This window comes from Chanos chanos, chromosome 3, assembly GCF_902362185.1.
Source record: "Chanos chanos chromosome 3, fChaCha1.1, whole genome shotgun sequence".
NCBI lineage: Eukaryota > Metazoa > Chordata > Actinopteri > Gonorynchiformes > Chanidae > Chanos > Chanos chanos.
In genome coordinates, this window is record NC_044497.1 from 16,805,001 (window position 1) to 16,829,378 (window position 24,378).

Genomic DNA, 24,378 nt, shown 5'->3' on the forward strand with positions numbered 1-24,378 from the left:
ATTTGAGATATTTAATGCTTTTTTTGCATATCCTCTTCTGGGGTTTAATAAAGGGTCCTGATGCATCAGTTTGAATACTGGAACACTTAAAAAAAAAAAAAAAAAAAACTTTCAAAATAAATGTCTAACATTCCATTGTTGGCAAGTCCATTGGGTTGTGCCAGACAATGAGAGGTTAAATGTCTTCATGTTGATCAGTTTGCCCTAGAGACCCTCCATTGTGACCTCACTCCCCACTCAGTAACCATGGCCACAGGACACCCCTTAGCAACGCGCTCAAGTCTCCATAAATCAGACTTTTACTGTTTGGGACTTCTTTTCATCTTCATTCATGGAAAGATTTATTTGAATTTGGTTCATTCTTTTTTGGAGGGTGTTCAATGCCCATTTTAGTCAGGGATGAATACGCACTGTGTGTTGCTATGAGGTGAAAGAGAGAGGAAAGAAAGAAAGGGGGAAAAACGTCTCAAAGAACAATATGGTCGAAGACTTTCCAAACGGCTACAGGCCACTCCAATACCGTATAATGTTACGCTCTCTCTCTCTCTCTCTCTCTCTCTCTCTCTCTCTCTCTGACTTTGAAAGGGCGACTGTGTGGAAGTTGTCTTTTCTCTTTTTATGGCAGTCATTAATCCCGTGTGGAGGGTACGATCATGCCTCTCTTTCAAGTCTAAATTAAGATGAGACTTCTTTTTTTTTGTTTTTTTTTTTCTTCTTTGGTTTTTTTTTGGGTTTTTTTTTTTCCAGCCACCTTTTTAATGTTACTTAATTTAATTAAAAGGGAAGTTGGCACTCTCTGGTAGTTTCATTACTTATTCATAAAGTGACTTTGTTTCCCAACGACCCACTAATCAGGTTGAATCGTGGAGGACTGTGTAAAGCACACTGGTGAACAAACCCCAGAGTAGCATCAAGCCTTAGCATAGGACACTGGGGTCAGGCGTCTAGGCTTTCCACCAACCTCAAAGAGAACCAGGCAGAGGTCAGTGACAGGCCAGGCAGAAAGCAGTCACGCAGCAGTAAAATGGCCAAACTGCCCTGACCTCAAAGACAAAAAGAAAAAAAAAGCGGTTTTAATAGTACAAACATGGATCGGAAAATGCAGTAATACTTCCATAACTATTACGGTGTGTAACATTCTAGCAAGTTTTTAATTTTTTAAAAATGTCTGACCTGGCTTTTTGTTACATATTACAACACTGTAGCCATTCAGTGGCTCTGTAATGGTGAAGCACTCACATCCCCAGTTACGAATACCAAGTAGACTTGATCAGAGGAGTTCACCTCATGAATGTCTCTGTTGAACGTGTTGAAAATCTGTGACTGTAGGGATATATAATCAGGAGCATGCTGGAGTGTGACAGGATTTTCATGGTGAGCGTTTGGCCAGTCAGCTCCTTCACTGTTCAAGCTGATGATTCTTCATTGATTGGCCAAGAGGCTGATGGAGCATTGTCAATAAAGTGTTCAGATTCAATTGAGCCATGTAGGCGACTCATTCCAGCGCTCCATATATCGTGGTTTATGGCTATTCTGTGAACGTGCCGGCGGTTTTCCGGATCTTTCTGATGCCCTCTTAACTATCAAAGACTGATGATGTCTTGGTGTCCAGAGCTGGAGGACAGGGTGTCAGTTACTCATAGATCCTAAGTGTCTATTCGTTTGGCCTGTTACGGTAAGACCACAGGCGACCAGCGGCATTATGGAAATAGCTGTATCTCAGTCGAGAACGATCGGCTACACTCGTGCCACAGCATATTACACTGCACAAGCTTTTTTTTTTTTTTTTTTTTTAATTCTTTTTTTTTTTTTCTAGCTCACTTGGGGGAATATCAGAACAGCCTTGTGCAAATACAGACATATGTTAAAGGAAAAAAAGACAAATCGTGCTTTGGCAGAGATGAAATTACTACCATCCAATATCGCAGCGGCCGAGGGGAGGGGGGTCTCAACAGCGAACTTGATGGCCCACACACACAGAAAAAAAAAATAATAATAGTTCCAAATCTACATTTTATCCGCACCTCATGAGAGTAATGGAGGAGCTCTTTATCTGGTAAGTGTGCAGACACATAGAGACACACACTCTGTCCAGCTCTAACAAGCCAGACACAGATTCACACAATAAATCATTTTCATAGTTTGCTCCTCTTCAGTCCTACTGAATTTAAAGATTTTAATTGATTTTCTCTCTATTTTTTTTCCTTCAGTGTATATTAGTGAACATGGTGAGTTTTTTGTGTAACTGCCAAAAGTGTATTTTCCAGGGATTTCATTCATAAATGTTTTTAGCCTTCCATATTTAAGCCCTATCTTTAGTCATCAAAAGAGTCTGACTAGCATGCCAAATCTCCAACTTTCTCGCTACAGATGGTGTGGTCTTTTTTTTTTTTTTTTTTTTTAATATATTCCTCTTGAAAAATCAAAAGTCCTATGATCTAGGACCCTCCCCCGCCCCCCCCTTTCCAAAATTAATAAAAAAAGAGTAGAAAATCCCCTCTGGTCCCTAATCAAGATTTTCTTTGAAATCTGAATTGATTTGATTTTTTTTACTGGCGTCCTGGCCCGACCACGCCTCAGGATCAACATTCCATCAGCTTCAGCCAATTGGCACACAGCCGCTTACAGAGCAGCTGCTCAGGCCCAGTCAGGTCTTGCCATCTCTTTTTTTTTTTCTTTTTCTTTTTTTTGTAATTTCTTTGTTTTGTTTTTTTTCTTTCCTCAATCCATATTTCCCTGCTCTCTTATTATGTGCTTTACAAGACGGGCAAATATGTTATTGTTTAATGTCAGACGCAGTCCATTTCATAAAACCTTTTTAAAGCGTATTATTTGGATTTTGGTGAAACAGACGCGAGAAAAAGTTGGCGGCCGTTTTCAGAGCTGTTGTACATCTTGTACGTAAGATGCTTTAATGTTCAAAAAATTGATTTTCTCTTTATTCCCCTTCCAATCTGCTAGAGGGATTAAAAGAGTTGAGGGTAAACGCCTGTTAGGCCTTTAAGTGTCGCTGTCTTAACCACCTTTTGAATTCGGGAAACGTTGAATCCTTAATGCGATTCCCATCTCACCTCCAAAGGTAATTCTAGTTCTTTCACGCTGACACCCAAAGTTTGGTCCCTTTTGCTGGTGTGTGTCCTATAGTGTGTGTGTGTGTTTGTGTGTATGTGTGTGTGTGTGATCACCTTGGTTAAAGCTGAGGGAAGTGGCAGGCAAGTTGTTATAAGATGATAATGGCTTTTAATTTAAACCAGTGATGATGTATCAAGGCTTTTGGACGCCCTCCCAGCTCGCAGACTTGAGAGTGTAAAATGGAAACTATTACCTTGGAAGCCTCATCAGTCACTTTGATTTTTTTTCCCTTTTTTTTCCTTTTTTTTTTCTTGAAGATGAGGAAAAGGAGGGAAAAAATAACAAAGAGGAAGAGTAAAAAGGTCTCATGGCTCATGTGTGCTGTAATCCAGTCGGCTAGGAGTGTGGTGTTTTACTTTAGTCAGTAGAACTTACAGAAAAAGCTTCCAGCACTCTGATGTCACTCCTTCATTTCCACACATATATGTACACATTTAGATAAAGAGCCTGCCTTCACATACCTGTGTATACTGACAAAGTATCGAATCTGCATGTGATATTGGCTTGTGCCTTCTCTGGGCATGATCTTTATCCATCTGATGTGTATTTGTAATACACTTTTTAATGGTCGTTGGCAGTATGGCAAAGTATACTGGTATTTATGCATGTCTGGTCGTGGAAATGATTTTTGTTGTTGTTTGGCTTGGCCTTTTCATCTTTGTTCATCTACATGCATTGCTAAAATTAAGCTGTTAGCAGAAACACTAAAAACGGCCCTGTCTATATTGGCATGTAACCCTGTAGAACTCCGCCTGTTTTGATTATGGCAAAATAAAGCAAACAAAAAAACAAACAAATGCTTATGTCTTTTGAGCTGTGAGGGTAACAATGAGCAGGGTATAAACAAAGCAAAAAATGCAAAACTGTAATTAAAGAGATCTAAAGTAAAAATGAACAGTGACTAAATTACCTTAAAAATTCATGCTTTGTGGCTTCCCATTGGACCTCTGTCTTGATTATTTAATTTAGTAATTAATCTGGCTTCTGTTACTCCCTGGCTACCAAGGCAAGAGCGTCACCAGTCCCTCACCCTATTGGCTAAGACTTCTCTGATCAATTGCCTAGACTATGATGTCTGTCAGACCCGGAAATGATCTGTTATTTCTGCGAAGCATAGCTTTCCCAAAAACACAAAAGCCCGAAACACTTTCCATTGTTCTAAGATTCACAAGCAATTATCAAACACTGAACTTTAATTAGAGGCCTCAGACACATGTTGAAGTTCCCATGTAACTCCTTCACTGCCACCCTTCCCCCTACACAGATGCAGACACACACACACACACAAACACCCTCAGTTGCTGGGTCACTCAGTGACCATCTGGAAGCAGGGAGTCATAGTTATGTCCTCCTAATGGGAGGCAGAAGAGTGAACAACACAGGCTGTATTTAATCCTCTTTGGCTCATTTGTGTTCCTGTGAGAAAGAGTCAGGCTGCTTGTCTCTGCTCATCACTGTCACATTTTTAAATATGGCCATTTTAAAGAGGTGACTGTACACTCTCAAAAAGCTCTTCTGCTTCTCACTCTGTCTAAGTGAGTTTTATGCCACGGTGCCAGATTTGACACTTTTAGCGCATATAAATATTTCATCTGGGTAATAAAAAGGCACATTAGGCCTTTTCTTTGTCTCCACACTTTGTCAGCTGTTTACACACCCCAGCTGTCCCATAAAAGTGAGGACACTGGAGTGCATAGGGAAGTAGCTTAAAAGGTGCAACGTGCTCCTGTGTGAGTGATGGTTTGTGTTTGTGTGTGTGTGTGTGTGTGTGTGTGTGTGTGTTAGCGCCAGATCATCATGTATTTGATTCGTTTGACTTTAGGCTGTGGTTACATAACAGGAGAGCGATTGAAAGAGAAAGAAGAGGAGTCAGAGAGAGAAAGAAACATAGAGAATATGAGAGTTTTCCTGAGGGAGCTAGCGGTCTCTAGACTGCTAGGGAAAAAAAGAGAAAGAAAAAAAAACTATCTGCTGTTGAATAACATGGTTCAGCCCAGTTTCAGAGTTGAAGCAGAGTGTATCAAGTTGATTACAGGGACTGGCCCTTGCACAGCGCTGAAAACTTCACCTCTATTTCTCTCTCTTTCTCTCTTTCTCTCTCTCTCTCTGTCTCATCGCTCTTTTCACTTAGCGTCACAGTTTGTGTGGAAGGATTAGAAGAGATTACATTGTGATCTGGCTACAGATAACAACTTCTCTCAACTTTTCTCTCTCTCTCTCTGTTCTTCCTCTAACAAGCACTGTATAGAGGGCACCTGCAGACTTCAAAAGTTTAGCTTTTTTTTCAGCCTCACACTCTTCTTGGGACTGTTGAAAAGAATTTTATGGAAGAGAGAAAAAAAATAATCATCTCTTTGTATGAATGTCTGCTCGTATAACTTCTTCTAAAGTTACACAGGCTCCGATCCCAATGGATTTACGAGACCCGCGGCCCTCAGCCCAGACTGAGCTCACGAAGACGAGTCCTCTAATCCCTCCCGAGCATCGTACTTTAGGCGTTTTGAGTCCAACTTTACAGAACAAAAGAGAAACACTGAAAAGTTGCCACTACTTTCTTCTTCTCATTGACTTCAAGCTTGTATCAAAGACGGACTGTGGTTATATTTTACTGGGGCTTTACTGGAACACTGGACCTGGACCATACTGGTCTTCTACAGCACTGGGTTTCAGTTCATTCTTCAGGGTTCCCCCGTCCTGGCCATTTCTATTTCAGCCCTACACAACCTAACCTGATTCCACTGATCAACTGATCATCAGGTCCCAATTAGCTCAATCAGCTGGGATAATTAAGAGCTAAAACAGAGATATGAAGAACAAAGGGACCTGGGGAGTGGACTAAAAATGGTCTGTTCTAGAAACATACAGCTTTGATCTTCAATAACCACCTCAGTATTTAACAAGGTCTTCATGGACCTGCATAAAAACAATCCAAGTAATGCTGCAAACCAGGCATTGACTCTGGCAAAAATGTACAAACCTTTTAAACTCACTCACATCTTAATTCTCAGGATCAGTGAACACAGTTCAGCTTCACAGAGTGACAGAATGTGTGTGTGAGTTTTGGGGTTTTTTTTTAAACAGTGGTGTTTATCTATAAGCTCCATTAGAGATGTTTTAATGTAAGAATACAGTGTTGAGAAGTCCAAAAACAAAAAGGATAAACCTTTCATTTGAGGCAGTACCTTTAACCTGTCAGTCATTACTGTAAGACTTCACCCCTAGGTCTTTAAACTTAGACAGCTGTGCTATTTATTTAGCTGTCGCGGGTGGAGTTTTCTTGCCTTGGTTTGGCTCTGAATATCCTGATTGACGATAATGATTGAAGTCACATGATCTGCCCTGACAGTCATAATAGCTGTTTTAATGATCCCATGGGCAATGATCCAGAGCTAAATTATGACAACCAAACCAAGCTATGATTGACTGATAACTGCTGAAGGATGATGAACGGGAGACGGCACTGACCTTGATTACTGTCGCTAACCGCCCCCACTCCCCCCACCGTCCTGTGGCTCTCACACGCCAGGTCTCGTGAGTTTTTCGAGAGGTGACGTTTCGGCATCTTCATAATGATGGTGAGAAGCAACGGCCATAGATCACTCGTCTGACAGGACGGCTTTATGTCACGACTCGCGGATAATGAGGGCTGTAACGCGGAGGTCGCAGTGCCGCTACAGCATTAGCATAAGCGAGGGCTTGCGGATCAGCTGCTGACATGGCATCTCCATTCTGTTTTTCTGTTTATCAGCCTCACTTGTCAATCTCAACGTTTTTACTGTTGCTTTTATTGATGGACGTCATGTGGTTATATCATCCCATTTCTCATTCTGGGTGTATGGCTCTGCCCTGTTTTTTAGGCCTCATAATATGAACTGCTTAGAGATGAGTTTATAGTACGAGATGCACCACAAAAATGAAGTTAATAAAAATATCTGTCCCGGTATTATTAATATTGCTGTTACCACAAGTTCTTCTACCAATATGTCCAGTACCACTACTCATTATGATAATTCAATAACCTCTGTGTAAATTATGAAATGCTTCTTCTGGTCTGAAACACTACAGATATACATTAATAAGCTGACATACATAATTCAGTCCTTTTCTTGCTGATGGAAGCAGACGTTTTGCTTAGCTATGCGCTGACCAGCTTTAGGAATGCTGGTCGGATATCAGTAAATACTAGGACGGTCTGTAGAAATTGATTTCTGTTTGTACTGTGGGGTTAGATTTTTAGGAGCTTCCTTTTTCCCCTTTTTCCTGCTCACTCCCATCTGTCTATATTAGGCAACCCCGTGACCTGCCATTGATTATTACACAACGCTGATAGTGTAATTGAAATGACGCCCCTGGACAGGGTTATTTTTTTTGTTTTGGCCGCCCCCTTGTGAGGCCATTACCAGGGGCTGTGACCTCTGACCCCTTTCCTCGTCTGTCTCTCGTATCCCATAAGAGGGCTCTTCTAGAGCCTAATTCAATAAGGCTGGGTAACAGGCAGAGGAAACACACACACACACACGCGCACACACACACACGCACACACACACAAAAACAAACTCTTCTCTCTCTCTCTCTGTCTCTCCACCATACACACACACACTCACTGCTCAATTTCCCCAGGCCCTCTCCCTTCTCTCCCCTCCAGCACTTAGAGGAGGAGGTGGGGAGGGGGGCACGAGACCAGCTGCGCCCAGAGGAGAAAATCACTGAGATCCGTCTCTTTAATTCTGCTTTATCACTCCCAGTATCAATATTGTTATTGTTTAAAGTGGCCGTGACTGGCTTGGCCTTGCCTGGCATCCCACTGTGTTCCCCCTCCTTCATTATTGATGAGAGAGTGATGCGGCACTGAGGAGTGATGCAGGGAAATAGACAGAGAGAGAGAGAGAGAGAGAGAGATGTGAATAATTTACAGGCCCTGCATGGCCTGCTGGGTAACTGTCATTGACATTTTTGATGCCTCTGTGTCTGTGGCATTTGATATCCTCTTGTGTATTAGCTTTCTTTAAAGGTAAGTCTTCGTTATAGTGGGAAAAGGCCCATGTAAGGCCATCTGGTTCAGCTACTTTTCGTATTAGCGTAATGCTAACGTGGACCTGACTGTAAATAGACCAGGTCCATTATCCCTCTAATGGATTCAACCTCATAACAAAATAATGATGTAGCAGGAATCAAATATTGTGTGGCCTTCTGTCTTAGTGACTACTGGTGGTAGCTTTAGAATTACCTAGCCCTCCTCGAACACAAACACACACACACACGCACACACACACACACATGCACCCGCACGCACACACACACACACACACTATGAGGGCTAACCGGGCTGTGAAAGTGGACTGAAGTGGCACAGGGGGGGTTTTTCCCCCTGAGATCCAGAGTCAACTGTGTGTGTAATAAGCTAGTGACAGCAGGGCCAATCCAGCACTCGTATGTTTATTTATTTATTTTCGTGCCTGTTTTCTGTTTTCATTATGTATGCAGTAATTGTTTAGTCCACATATGATTATAGTGTGCCTTAAGCATACAGTGAAGTTTTCATGGGACCCCCTCTTTTTCAGAAGCTCCATGCAGTGAAATGGAAAGCTTATTGGTGCTTTTGATCAGGTATAAATGCTACTTTGTGAGAAGAGTGAAAAGGAAAAAGAGGGTAAGAAAGCAGAAAGAAACGCACACAAAGACAACTGTGCCTTTGTGAATGTTTTCTTTGTATCATTCTTTTTTTTTTTTTTAAATCTTAAAATTGTTTGTTTAGGTTTTGTTTAGTTTTTCAATTTTTCATTTCAACAACGTAATGCCTCTCAAACCCAATGCCAGTGGTATTTTGATGAGTTGAGCAGTGCAGCTGGTGTAAGCTAGCATGTCGCCAACTAAAACCCAGTCACACTGGCGTCGTCATCAGTTACAGGGGATGAGTCAAGAAACAGGGGGAGGAGAGTAAGAGGGGGCGTAATTGAAATCCTCATGAATGCCCCCCCCCCCTCCCGCCGCCCCAGAGAGAGAGAGAGAGAGAGAGAGAAAGAGAGAGAGAAACTGAATCTTAGCAACATGGAGGCCCTACAAAACCTACAGTCCTACAGAATCTTAGCGCCCTTATCCCCTGCTTCCCAGACTGGCTCCAACAGATTTGTCCCCATTTATCCAGCTAAAAACGAGCGGACTTGGCATACAGTTCTGTCCACGCTCCGCTAGGCATCCACAGTTGGCTCAGCTGCTCCCCCCGTCTTGGACTGGATTGGTCTCTTCCAGTCTAAAGGGAATAATGATATCTGACAGACACTCCTGGCAAATTCTCTGTCTCTCTTTTTGCTTCTAAGTGGTTCTCTTCTCTTGTGTAAGGAAGGTGACACTTGAAATATTGTACCTCAATGTCCATCAATATAGTGGCTGTGACTGCAGTGGAGCTGTACCAGTCTTTGTCTTTCTTTTCTGCTCCCAAAGGGGCACTATTTGTGTCAGGGGGAAAGAAAAAAAGATTTCACATACCGATGAGCCGACACAAGAAGAAATTTTTCATAATGGTGGAGTCGCTTTATTTCGAATAAATGCATTTTATCTTTCATGTTCCATTGATAAATAATCTTTATGTTTTCTAATTTAAGGACTTTACACCAGATTGAAACGTTTTATATTTAGGTCTGCAGTCAGTCCGTTAAAAATGAATAACATGAGTATCAGCGTTGTATGGCTCTAGGAGGAGCAGGTGTGTAAATGGAAAGGACAGACTTTGGACTGGGTGTTGAAAGCGCGGCGCAGAGAGCTCCGTTGGCATCTAAGCCAGCAGAACCAGGCTGAATACATTAAGCCATGCTGTCTCAGTCCACTGCCACTCTGGATAAATGCGAACACCTCCAAAAATCAATGGGCCCGGATTAGCCGCCTTAACTTCAAAGTTCATTTCTCTTTTTATGGACTCCGCCGCTGTCACTCTGCAAGACTCCTACCATGCGCCTCTCTCTTACCGAATTCATTTACCTAAAACATTTTTTTCACAAAGTCTCAGTCACGTTGGTTTGGTCATCTGCTTAAACTTTAGATTTCTGATTTTTTTTTTTTTTTTTTCCCTGCAATGTCAGCATTTTTTATCTCTCTGGAAAACATACTTAAAACAAGTTATGTTCGATTTAACTCTGAATTCCTGAAAATCAAGAGACAACAATGTGCTTTTAGAGAGCTATGGCTGACACTCAAATTGAATTACCATGTGTTATATCTAATGGTGGTTTTGATTAGATTTCAGGAAATACCTCTCATTTGACTGAAATATTTATACTAAGAGTAGCCTAGACAACAAGTGTCTTCTTTTTCAATATTTTGTGTCTGCATTGTCTGTCTGTCTGTCTGCCTGTCTATAAGTGTGCGTATCTGTGTGTTTGTGCATGGGTGTGAGTATATGTAAAAATATACAGGTAAATGAGTGTGTCTGTGTGTTTCGGTTTGTCAGCATATTTGTGATTGTAAGTACTAATTTGACTGAAGCTCGCTTTTCGTAGCTGCAACCCGCGCTCGTGACCTTTCCAGTACCTTCTGTTCATTTGCCATCCAAACCCAGTGTTTAGCTGAGGGATTACATACTTAATCCCACAGACAGTAAATACAAATCATTACAATAGCCCAGGGGATGGGAGAAAAGGCAGAGAGCTGCCGGACGGCTTGAATAATTGAAGAGGGCCTGGCGTTGGCCTGGTCTTTTACCTCGGCTTTACCGGAACTGACTGTCAACAGACGCACTTCAGCTCCGGCTCTCCTGACTGCTCCAGCTGCTCTCTGCATATGAGAGATTAAGAGCCTGATTAAAGACAGAGCTGCTTTGGTTTGTCCCCGTAACCAGGTTAGCCTTCTGCTCATCTAAAGGTTATGTACACGGTATCAATTTGGACAGCAGCTGTGAGGAATCATGTATTTAAATGTGTGCATGTAAAATGTGTGTATGTAAAGTGCAACATATATTATTGCTTAGATATGATAAGTGGTGACAGAACAACTAGATACACTTTTGTACCTTTTTAAGTGCTGCATAACACACATACATAGTCATTACACAACTGACTCTGTTGTTGTTGTTATGGCAACCATGCCCCATCACAACTCACAACATTAGCATACTTCCTCTATGAAGTCACTACCATTCTGATGATGTCATAATGTTACATGTACTGCTTTTTGGTGATGCTGTAATGTCATACGGGTCATGCACATTATGACCTATTAGTGAGCGTTGGCAGAAGCATTCAGGCTGACCTTCAGAGTGCATTAGCCAGAGTTTTAATATGAGATCTGGCTTTGTGTTCAACTCACAATTCTGTACTCTTTTGTCTGTTAACCAGGTACCTTTCAGCACTGTGCTAAGTCTCAGTGTGAGAGCTCAACGGTAAGACACAGAACCCGGTGATACCGTGCTCCCACCAGAGAGAGTGAGTGGTGAGGCCGGGCAGGGAGTGGAGCAGGGCAGGGGGAGAGTTTGTTTTCTCACCAAGTCCAGACAGCTGCAGGCTTTAGTCTCATCTCTCCTCTGTCTCACTTCTTAAGCCTTATACACAGAGAGAGAGAGAGAGAGGCAAGGATGAAAAGAGAGGGATTCTGTGTGAGAGAGAGAAGGAGAGGGAGACATGAGGACATGAACAGAAGAGAAGAAAGAGGGAGTAAGTGTGAGAGAGTGTGTGCTGTGGGGAGCATGGCAGTGATTGTAGGGTCACACACATGTAGGGAGGCCGTGCTTGTTCACTAGGGGCCTGTGTGTGTTTTATGCTGTGTGTGTTTTATGCTGTGTGTGTGTTTTCTGCGCTGTGTGTGTGTTTGGGGGGAGTGGGGAGGGCTGATAAGGGAACGTGGTCTGGTGTGTAGCACCCTTACAATAGGAGTCACTCCAGAGAAGGGCACATCAGAGGGGGTCTGGGCACACACACACACACACACACACACACACACACACACACACATACACTCACACTCACACACGCACGTCAGGTTACTGAAAGGCCTCTATAATCAGGCTGACCTGCTTCTTTATCATGCAGCATGGGGCCTGTGAGTGTGATGAGAGTGTGTGTGTGTGTGTGTGTGTGCGTGTGTGTGTGTGTAATGGGGAGGGGTTTGGCAGGACAAAAAGCACACACTTCAGACAGAGACCAGGGCCCTCATCTCCAGTAAAGTTGCTTATTAAGGAGCACCGTCTCTTTTGAGATACTGGGGATGGGGGAGGGTGGCTGGGAGGGACACGGAGAGAGGGAAAGAGAGAGAGGGAACGGCCGGGGGGGGGGGCACATCGGCACATCAATCAGAGGGTCTGTGGATGAAGTCACCGGCCATAAATCCAGCAGAATTATCACCCCCTTTTGTCTGAGCTGCAGCTGTCAGTCACTGGGATGTGAGAACAAATGCAGGCCACACTGTGCCTCACAGCCAGCGCCCCAGGGAAGAGAGAGAGAGAGAGATAAAATGGCAAATATTAAGCGAAGGAGCTTGAAAGACAGAAGCACAATAAGGAAAAACATTAGAAAAGAAAGACAGATGGACATAAAAAAGTGAAGAAGTTTGAAAAAGAACAAAAAGACATGAGCAGAAAGAGTATATGTGCGGTCAAACAGCCTCTGTCAAGTCTGATCGTGTCCGAATTCAAACGGATTAGCAGATATGCATCGATTTCCTGTGAAGATTAGACGAAAAAGAAAAATTCTTTTTCTTTTTTATCTCTTCTTCTGAAATGACCAGCGGTAATGCAGATCTAATCTGTCCTGTTTCGTCTCTGTACTTCATACTAGCAAAGCCCGCGCCTCCAGCCACTGATATGACCGCCTTTGAAAACAAAATGAAAGGCAAGAGAGGAATATGGAATTAATATGTCTTTAGCTTTTTTTTTTTTTTTTTTTTGAGTCAGTGCAATATGGCCAAAGGCGCAAACTTCACTTTCTTGATGTCCTCAAAAATCTTCATAAGAGAAAGACATCTTGGGGGGGGGGGGGGGAGACAATCTGATACAATTTCAGTCTACTTCAATCAGAGAAAGGAGAATCGCAGAAAAACTTTGGACTTGAGAAATTACAGTTAAAAAAAAAAAAAAAAAAAGACGGAGAACAAAGCCAGCAGCATTCATCGGATGATCTCTAGAGCTGGCAGTACGTATGTTTTAAAACCCAGAGGATTTGGTCCAGTGTCACACAGATGTTGGACATCAAACCTGATCCGCTTTATGTTTAACCTTGACCCGAGAGACAGTTTTCTCCTGCTCCTGTGTCATTTACTCGCTCTGTGACCTTCAGTCAAACTGCAGGCAAACATCACAAACCCTACCGTGCATTCTCTGTTGATTAGGTCTCTCTTTTGATTGGTCAGCGGCAAAGATGCGAGGGGGGAGTGGTTTTGTTTCTTCTCTTTGATGGACGCGTTCATTGGCATTCTGGGATTCCGCAGTGGTGCTCACCCGTTCAGCACTCTTAGAGGTCGGGGGGGTCGTGGCTAGTTTCAGTTTAACCTGTGCCCTCAGTCAAACAAACAGCCAACACCTGCCAGGTCAAGCAGCAATGACAGAGAACACAGAGAGAGAGGGTCTTTGACGAGAGCTTTACACCTCTAATGAAGTGTGCACATATAACACACACACACACACACACACACACACACACACACACACACACTCAAACAAACCCTCATTAAAACTTAGAGAGCTATAAATATAGCCTGAGTTCACATTGACTTATGACTCCATATTAAAGACTAAAGACTATAAACACAGTGGAAAAACTCCAGTTATGACTTTGCACCTCTTCTCATTTCATGATGGTAATGTTTAAGTACAGGTTATTTCTCTGCTGTCAGCGTTAGCCTGTGAAATAAGACAGGTGTGGCAAAGCAGCTTTGACAGAAAGTCCACTGTTATCCTCAACTCTGCAGCACTGAAGATTCAAAGGGTTTAATCTGCTACAATAACCCTCTGTCTCGCAGAGAAATTGCTTTCCCAAGCCCATAAAGTAAACAGACACGAAACATTATTCAGCACAGAGAGGAGAGAGAGAGAGAGAGAGAAGGAGGAAGGTAGGGAGAGGGTGATAGAAGGATGTGTGATAGGGATAAAAAGAGAAGAGAAAGAGATAATGGAAAGGGAGAGTAAGTGAAAGAGAGAAAAGAGAAAAGACAGACAGACAGAGAGAGATGGACCAAGGGACAGAAAGAGAGAGAGAGAGAGAGAGAGAGAGAGAGAGGAGAGTAGAGGAAGGTGGAGCGGGTAGTGTCACTCTGACCTTTCAGTCAGGGAACACACAGACAGATACTGACTGAGCCTCATTGTGTGGGGAGAATGAATCTGTTGCCTCCTTAAAAGGCTCTGACATATGGATATTTTATCTCTCTGCTGCCTTTAATTGCTTTACTGTCAGCCTGTATCTTCTTTCTTACCCCCCCTTCCCTTCCCTGAATCCATCCTAAAGGAGAAACTGGGACTGCTTCAGTTCTTTTAAGCGGCCGTTTGGTCGCATGCAGAGCAACCTTCTCCATAGACACATGAGAGGGTTTTGGTAACACAAGCCTTCATCATTATTATTCATATACTTACCCTACACCCCCCCAACCCCTCTCCATTGTTTTGCTGATGGCACATTTGTTTTAATCTGACAGCACTCTGCCAACACATTGGGCTACAGCCGTATAGTGTGTATCATGAGCTCGTGTTTGATTGGATGGGTTTGACACTGATGTCCGTCTGGATGTATTATGACCCTGCTGACACCTGATGCTGAGCAGAAATCAAACACACTAAGTGTGTGTGTGTGTGTGTGTGTGTGTGTGTGTGTGTGAGGCTATGTTTAAGTATTCAGAAAATCCTGAAACTGAAGGATTGGGTCGTCTTTATGGATGAGTTGGGATTTCAGTTGGGTCTCATGTCTTCCCTGTCTTCTCCTGATTGTCCATGCCAAGTGCTCTAATCTCTCACTGTGTTTCAACACCAGGGATGTCACATGAGAGTCACCCTCAAAGAAAGAGATCCCCTTTGGAACTCGAAGCTTTTGGGGTTTTTTTTTCCCCCTGTGTTAAGGAGATGTAGAGTGAGAGCTATGCCAGTCAGATCACACAGGCACCAATTCATTCATCTGCTCTGAAAAAGTTCCCCTCTCACTAAACCTTACTTTCTCACCACCTTGTTTCAACTTCATTTTCTTCCCTGCTTCTTCCACACCAGTCTCATCTTTTACACTGTTGTGCCACGTTTTGGAGGTGGTAAAATGACCCCTCTCCATTTCACGTAAATGAACACTTTGGACCCAAAGAGGGAAGGTCACACATTAAACAGTAAGCGTGGACATTGACTGGTTTTATTGCTCTGGTCCCTGTCCTGCAGCTTGGGCTCAGCTGGTAAGCAGACTCTAAAACTCACTGGCTTATGGTCACTTTGACCTTTCTCAGGGGTCAAGCATTTATGACTTTTGTCCTTTGTGTTTGTTTGGGAATCAGCGTGATGGAGTCAGCAGCCAGCCTGAGTCAGAGGGATTAAGCTAATGGCACCTAGCTGACTCCTGACTTCTCCTTCTTCCATCTCTTAATGGACGGAGGAGCCGTTGGTCACGTAAAACATCTGCCCTGACAGGCCTGGAAGATGAGTAGTGTCACGACTCGGGCCATTGTCTCAGAAATGCAGAGAGGTCTAGATTTGATCCAGTCAAATGACACAGCTTTGATGTGGCAGCTGCCCCCCACCCCCACCCCCTTTCTTTGGTTGGTTAACTGGAACCAAAGCAAGCATCTGCCTGTCTCCAGTTTTTCTTCTTCTTTCCCTTTTTTTTTGTCTTTTTTGTTGTGTGTGTCAATTTTTGTCACACCGTTCAAACCTTGTCATTGCATCGTGGGTTTTTTTTGGGGTTTTTTTTTCTCCTCTGGTCTTGCAAGCACGGACATCAGGCTTGTCGGCAACCGCAGCCAAATGTGTAATAACACGTTTACGAGAGCTAATGGCCAAATTCATTTTCCTCACAGATGTGCGTTAATGGTCGAATGATTTGGTGTTTTTTGCCTCTGCCTTAAACCGCATCGCTGAAGAGCTCCAGCTGATGGCGTCTCGACAAGTGTCCAAACAACATGGCTCACATCTCTCTCTCCCAGTGAACGTCACCATTTAAGACAAAACATATGTATTCAGTTCCTCAAGTCAGCTTTTTTATTCATTTATTTTTTTATAGAGTCTCTCCATTCACTCCATCCCTTTGGCTGTGTCTGCTCTGTTGTCTCTTTTTGAAGGAGACACCATGTTTTTCTTGTTACTGTTTAAAATATCTGGGAATAACTAAAGATCTTAGGATGACTTCCCTCACTGTGTGGTCTTGATTTGTCAGTTGGCAGAGGCTGGAATTTTAACATTAATCAGCCACATGAAGCTGAAACAGAATCCGTTTCATATGTTTGTCTGATTTGCGTCTGTGTGGTCTTTGCGCTTATGATTTCTGTTTATTTTGTCTGGTTTTTTTTGGTCTTATTTTAAACTTAGAGTCTTGATATACACGTCAGAGAAGCAAAACTTGAGATTACACTGATGATTAAAAAACACGCAAGACACGGGTGAGTATGCAAGGCCATTTAAATTAAATTCACCTTGTTCGTGCAGTCATTCAAATACGTGGGCCGGCCTTTGGATCCTTACAGCACTACACATGCATATGGGGAAAGGGGAATTCAATGAGGTATGGTTAATACAATTGATTTTAATAGCTGCGTAGGACAACAGAATGGGGATGTTTCTCCATGATGGCTCGGCTGTGCTCATTCAGCTCCATTTGGTCTTCGTGAGAAGCGATTTAGCAGCGTTTTAATGAAGGCTGATTGGCAACGGAGCTCGGCAGCCCATTATCATCAGAGCTGCCTATTCGCTGTAATCTGCAATTATGAGCACTATTGGGGTTGGATGTCTTCTGGGTTTAAATAAGACAGCAGGTCTGAGGAGTGCCCCACCATGTGCGTGTGTGTGTGCGCGCGCGCGTGTGTGTGTGTGTGTGTCTTCAGTTTTTATCATCCATCCATCAGATTGTTTATTCATCTATCCATCCTCCCTCTGGAGGTTTTCTTTTTCTCTTTTTGAAGGCGTCTTTTTCTCAGGCTTCTCTCTCTCTCTCTCTCTCTCTTCCTCTCTTTCTTCCTCTCTATCTTTCTGTTATGTAGAGCAGTAATTTGTTTGTACACACCTTCGTTCTCTCTCTCCCTCTCTCTCTCCCTCTCTCTCTATCAATATCTATCTATCTATCTATCTACTATCTATCTATCTATCTATCTATCTATCTATCTATCTATCTACCTATCTATCTCCCTCTCTTGCCCCTGCCCCTCCCTTTTCTCCCTCCCTCTCTCTGGTAAGGGAGGTATAAATGGGCAGGATTGTGGAGGCTGGATGTCTTATCATAATTAGGCGTTTGTCAGAAGCGGCCTGCACGGGTGGTGATAAAAGTCGAGTGTGATTAACACAGAGAGAGGAGAGTGTATTGATTCCTATTGACATGCTTCTCTCACTCCTCTTAACGAAAGGGATACAAATGGGCATCCTGTTCCCCGCCATAAACAACAGGAGCCCTGCCCAGGGTCCGTGGGCCGAGAGGGACGTCTTTCAGTTGTCCATGCTTCACTGGGGACCTCCCTCAGCAAGGCCACACTCACTCTGCCACATATCTGCAGGGCACATGTGTACGGAGGCCAGACATGTAAAAGGCACTGGAGTGTGCCTGGACATGTAATTCAGCTTAATGGACAGAGATTTTGAGAGTGTCCCTGTGAGGAACTGGGGAGGTTTTAACTATGTGTGACAGATATGAGCGAGAGTCAGTAGACATTGAAGGGTACAGGATGGGGAAACTATGCACAGAGAAACATGATATAATGTTGGGTGATATGTTTAGAGGAATGGAGCTGATGTTTAGTAGGGATAATGTTTAAATCCGAGCATTGTCAAACTGGTAATTTTCCATATGAATGATGTTCAGTGTAGCAGAGGTACAATCAACTTTCCTTCGTTTGGGAAATGTACTGCCATCCATTGTGTCATTATACCATACTCTGTCCAGGTCTGACCACTTGATGACATTACCACACTCGCGAAACATGGATATGTGATTATCTCTTATCTGCATCTCTCTCTTTCTCTTTTCTCTCTCTCTCTCTCTCTCTCTTGCTCCCTAGCAACAGACTGGCGCCTAGCAACCATGACCGGATACAGCGGCTGAGACACGAGTTCCAACAGGCCAAGCAGGATGAGGACCCGGATGAGCGACGCCGCACTTACAGTTTTGAGCAGCAGCAGCAGCCCTGGGTGAGTGTTTAAGACCCAGCTGGCCAATCGCCTATCCAGCTCCCTGTTCTCACTCCACTCGTCAGCCTAACCCAGCCCTCCTCCTGCTTCTTCACTAACCTTCTCTCCAAGCATGCACCACTGTGCCTGCTGACCACGCCGGCCCGCCTGTTAATGCTAACACCCTCAACTACACCCGACTTGTCCCTAATAATGACGGACAGTTTTGTCATGGTGATGGCTGCATGTCATCATTGTGCATTGCACACTGTTTTTTTTTTTTTTTCTCTCTGTTTTTGGAATGTGAATGAATAACGTCCTGCACAATTTCTGGTCTTTTGCCTTCTTATTTTTCTGTTCTGGGTTCTTTTTTCTTTTTTTTTTTGGATGCTGTCATCTTATATTTGTACAATAAGTACAAGATAAGCTTGGACTTCAGAATGACAGCTAGTTATCACTGAAAGACTGGGATATTTTTTCAACTGGGATTTAAAACATTAAATAATGAAACCGACGGAGAACAAGATTAATTTGTGACTTAAATGACCCTTTCCTAATCTGACAGTTTAAAACAGAAGTGATTGATTGGAGTCATTTTAGGCAGCTTATGTTTTTTCGCCGCATGTTTTTTTTTTCGCCTTTTGGAACTGAAAAAACACTTTTGTATTGTATTTATGAAGTAAAACTAGAATTTAGTGGTTTGGTGAGCCCCATCCTCGATCTCTTTTTTTTTTTTTTTGTCTGTTTTTATTAGATGTAGCACTGAACTGGTTCTAGCTCCAGCATTTTTGCCCAGAAGAACAAATAAACTGTCTCATTTAATCACATCCTCTGCACTCACATTCGTTGTCAGACCTACAACCAAGTGTGTGTTTTAATGTACCGTTCTTGTAGCTCTTATTCATTGATATTCCAGGGTTAAAGGCTACACATTACTGAATCTCTATCTCCAGTTAAAACAATATACACAGTTCTGGTTGGCTGGGAACTGTAGTATTACAGGTCGGAGGTCAAATAGTTGTGTGTCTTTGCTGTGTAATGGTTGGAGACAGCCATGGCAGATTGTCCTGTGACTTCCTGTATGGAGCAGAGAGGGGGATTTGAAAAGATGACAGACTAATTACCTCGTGGACTAGAACCATTTGCCTAAATTAGAGGTTGATGGGCCCCCGTGTCCCCCCCTGCCATTAACGCACATTTGGCCTTCTCTTTTCCCTCACGAGGCGAGATTTCATAAAGAGCCGAACAGAGACATGCTGTTTTGTGATGGTCCGTGTTAAACGGATTAATCCTTTATTATCTCCCTTCTTTCCAAGGCCGGGCATTCCTCTCACAATGTGGCCCGTTTTTAAAAAATGATGACGTGCGGTTTTTTTTTTCTCTTTGATTAATTTAATAATAATGATAGTCAACAACTCTGTTCATTCACAACAGTTTATGAATTCAGTAATGTCTGGCCAGGAAAACCACACTAACAACAACAACAACAACAAAATCCCCCAAAACTTTACTGACATTTCCACTAAAAATGTACCCAAGTTCTGTAGTTCAAAAAGGCCTTGGTCTAATCACTTTATCCTGACAGTCACTGGACTCTACTCTAAACCAGCAGGCTCCAAAGGAAACGGACTAGCTTTATTTACATTATCTTAGCCTCTGTGTTTGCTGTATGGATTGATCAAAGCCCTCGTCTTTACTTAATACTGGTACATTGTCTCTGCTGCTTGCTGTTTGGTTAGAGTAAAGCCAAAGAAAGAGAAGCCTGAGTCCACAGCATCTAATTGCGCCTGATTGTTTGCATTTTTCTGAGTCTGGAGACATTACATCTTGATAAAACATTGCCAGCCTCTTAGCTGAGTTTTGAAGTCTGTTTTATTAACACTCAAAGTTTCCTGCCCTGAAGTTGACAAGTTGGATGAACAGTGAGGACACAACATACGAACGTGACCTTAGCGTGAAAAGAAAAGAGGGCCGTTTTTTTCAAACTGGTCAGTTTTGAGTTGTAGCACTTGATCACTTTCCCCATAAAGATTCTGTTCCTTAGTTCTGATGCAACCCATAGAGAATGCTAAAGAGAAATTAGAGGAAAAAGGGACAGTGAAGAGAAAAGGCGAAAAAAAAAGAAAAAAAAAGAAGTGGTTGCAGCCACCGCCTGAGGTTTAATGATAGGTTCTCCTCGCATGTCCTGCCGATAGAAATATTAACATAGACCATAAACAGTTATCACAGCCTAGAAACCATGCGTCTCAAATATCTAAAGGAGGTTTGTGTGTAGATGAGGTGTAATACAACACATTCTGGCCCGCATACCACCACCACTGGCCCACCAGAACTTCTCATTTCAAAGTAAATTCACGATGATCTTCTTTCTTCTTTCCAAAGAATGTAGCCTCTCCGACCCCCCCACCCACACCCCAAACTCTTTCCCCCTCTCTGTGAACACAAATATTTTTGACGTTGATTTAGCTTCTAAGTGGGCCCTTTGCTCTCTGGTGGTGTTTCTCCACAGAAATAAACAGTCGTCATTCATGGCTTGAGGTTGACTGCTGTTAAAACGAGGCTGATTCTGAGGGACTGGAGGGGGAGACAGTTGCGGTGGTGGTGGTACACATGGGGCCCCTGCCATAACCTGATATACTTGTGTCATTGAAATGCCATAACATGTCATAAGAGTCCATCAAAGCTTATGTAAACTTAAACAACATGACAGCAACGTAACAGGGGGACAACAGAAACCTGGCATAGAAGTTTAGCTCTCATAAACTTACATATAACTGTTTGTTATGATATCCTCATTGCCTTTATGTCGGGTAAACATTTTCGTAGCTCTTCACGAGAAGATCTAATTGTATGTTGTAGAAAATGTCTCTCACTTGAGATTTTATCATGAACATCTTGACTCCGATTCTGTCAAGTGATCTGTTCCTTCTGGAAGAAGATCTCATATAACTTTGAGGAAATCCAGACGTCAAACGTCACTTGTTACATCGTCCATTTAGAGAAGGGGTAAACCCAAGCTGTGAGACCTCCTTCCCAGATGACATCTCAGCCACAGGCAACACGGGGCTTGATTTGACAACAAACACAAACCTTTCCAACTCTAAGGCGTGTGCTCTCTCAGAAGTTTGACTCTTGCCACTATTCCATCACAGACAGGAGAAAACTGCTCTGCTCTCTCTGGCTTAGAGTTGTTGTTGTTGTTATTGTTGTTGTCATTTGTTGTTTTGCACATTAACATCGTCAGTTCTAGAAGCATGCCTGTGTGACTTCAGCAATAAAATGTTTATCTTTTGATTGGTTGGATGATGAAAACCGCATTAACATCATGCTGGTTCTGGAATCTAATGCACACACACACACATACACACACACACACACAGTATTTATGCATTCTCCTTATGTTGTTCTCAAAATCTTTAACTCGGCATGCCGAAAAGGCAGCCACCATATCTGAACACGACGCTTTTGACATCTAGATACAAAAAAACCCGCCAAAAAAACACTGCGTTCTCTTTGATTAGAATGAGAAGCAAGGGAGTCACTTGACTGTGCAGTCTTTGAGATGTCTTCAGCAAGCGCATTCTACGCTTGGCCAACGTTGAGGAAAGGTTATCGGCACAACACCAAATGAACTCGAGTCTGCAGTAAGGCGAACAATGCGAGGAGTCACTCACAGAAGAACGCACAATGTGATAATGAGGCGGCAATTCTGTAGATAAGCCAGCTACAGTTTCCAGATTAGGCATTATCCTCCTTCTATTTCGTTCTCTCCCTCTCCCTCTCTCTCTCTCTCTCTCTCTCTCTCTCTCTCTCTCTCTCTCTCCCTCTCTTTCTTTCATACAAATTGCTCTGCACTGTATTCCTTTACATTTCAGCCATGTAGATAAGATTATCTCGACTCAATACAAGTACTGTGTTGCTTGCTCTTAACCACTTACTCGGGTATAGTGGAATGTGCTACAGCACATTCAAACCCCACATTCGTTCTGCTTGAGTATCTTTATATGATATGTTTGGCTTGGTGTAGCCGTAGATGTTTTGTTGTTGAATTACATCTGCGTCTGTGTGTGGGCGAGAGGGGGTCTGGGAAGAGGGGGGGTGTGTTTGTGAGTTGGGGAGGGGTCCTGATGTGGGAGTTAGAGAGAGACTACCGTCTGCTCTAAGCAGGAAGTGGCGGAAAACCACACCGGGGGCAGACGTGCGGTACTTCGCCCTGAGCGGATTGGAGTTGAGCAGTTGGTAGTGGCATTACCTCAAATGGACTGAGCTTACGCTTAATAAATTGGCCGAATGGGCTCTGTGAGAAACCTTTAGAGAGAGATTTACTACTAAACAGAGCCTTTGTCTGGGTCTGTGTTCTCTCTCTCTCTCTCTCTCTCTCTCTCTCTCTCTCTCTCTCCCTCTCCCTCTCTCCCCCCTCCCTGACCACCTTTTCTTCTCTTTTCTTTCTCTCCACCTCTCTCTCTTTTTCTTTCCCCCTCCCTGTCTACCTTTTCTTCTCTTTTTCATTTTCTTTCTCTCTCTCTCTTTTCCTCTCTCTCCTCTGACTACCTTTTCTTCTCTTTTTCTTTCTCTCTCTCTCTCTCTCTCTCTCTCTCTCTCTCTCTCTTCCCTGTCTCCCCTCCTCCCTCTCTGTCCCTCCTTCCTCTTTTTGTTTTCTTTTCTTTTTTTTTGTCCTTTACATGCTCAGTCAAGTACATTAGTGGGGAAACTCATTCCATATGTTTGCTCTTTTGAATGAGATGGGACAGATCTCTGGAAGTCATTCTCTATGTGCTGGAGTAAACACTGCTATGTCAGGCAAAGGGAAGGAGTCTGGGTGCATGCACTGACCCGGCCTGGCCCTGCCTGAACGGCCTCACTTTGATGCCAAAGTTTACGGGTCAGACTCTGCTGTAATCGTAACGATTATACATATTTTGAAAATCTCCAATAGTCTTTTTTTTTTCCTTCAGCTATTTCATGCATTCTTATCTCTGATTGCTGCCAATGACTTTCGCAATTACTAATCTATCTCTGTATTGTGGGGGAGCTAACTGTTGTTTGAACAGGTGTGGCTGCTTGTTTTATTCTTCTCGTTTCTTTTCATCTGGTCATGCCACATGCAATGGGGAGAGAAAGGGAAAGAACCCAACATCATTTTTTTTCATTATCAAATTAGACAAAGCTGACACATGCCATCCCGGGATTGGATTTGCACAGAATGTCATGTTTTATAATTCGTAGTGGTGCTGTTGAACTGTGGGTAATCAAATTCCCTAACCTGCCTAACTCTGTTAGCAAGACTGATCATTCCCTCCTGTCATGTATCAGAGACTCATGATGAGATGTCGTCTCGAGAGGGAAACAGACACACACACATACATACACACACACACACACACACACAGACACGCACATAATTCCATATCACATTCTCCGAAATGGTTTCCTCCCGAAATCAAATTGCATTTAAAGAAATGTCCTCTAAGTGTCTAATTATTTTCTCATAGCCGCTGTCCGTCCTAAATGAAATCATACTTTCTTTTTACTCATTTTTTTCCTGGTTAATATGATACGGTGTTCTCAGCTGGCCGAGTATTTAGGAGGTACATGTGTTATTATAGTAGAATTGATATTCACCCCCTCGTCCATTTGACACGTGTAATTACCTAATTGCCTTATTTGCAGTGAAACCCATCTGTGTGCATGTTTAATTTTGAGTGTTTTCACAGCTGTCCGTCAATAGACGACATTTCTAAATACTGTACATCGTCTGAACTAACTCTAATGTTGCTGTTATGTTCCAATTTCGAAGCATTTCCAAAGAGATGTACATTCAAAATTCCCAGAACATCATTACATACTGCACACACCTTCTCTACTGATCCAAACATCAACCTAATGTTCATTTCCATACCTTCATGTAATGTTCGCTTCAGTAGCTCTTATGAAGCAGCCACCAGTGAAGCAAGTACTCTCTAATACTTATTGTGTTTCCATGATAATAA

The 24,378-nt window shown here is 42.9% G+C and overlaps 1 protein-coding gene across 1 annotated transcript in view; it reads left to right on the plus strand.

Annotated features, from left to right (window-relative positions):
• The window catches only part of pard3aa (par-3 family cell polarity regulator alpha, a), a 315,517-nt gene that overhangs the window by 285,352 nt on the left and 5,787 nt on the right, over positions 1-24,378 (plus strand). The window contains 1 exon segment of the mRNA XM_030767365.1: positions 18,280-18,409. Within this exon segment, the coding sequence (XP_030623225.1) occupies positions 18,280-18,409 (130 nt within the window).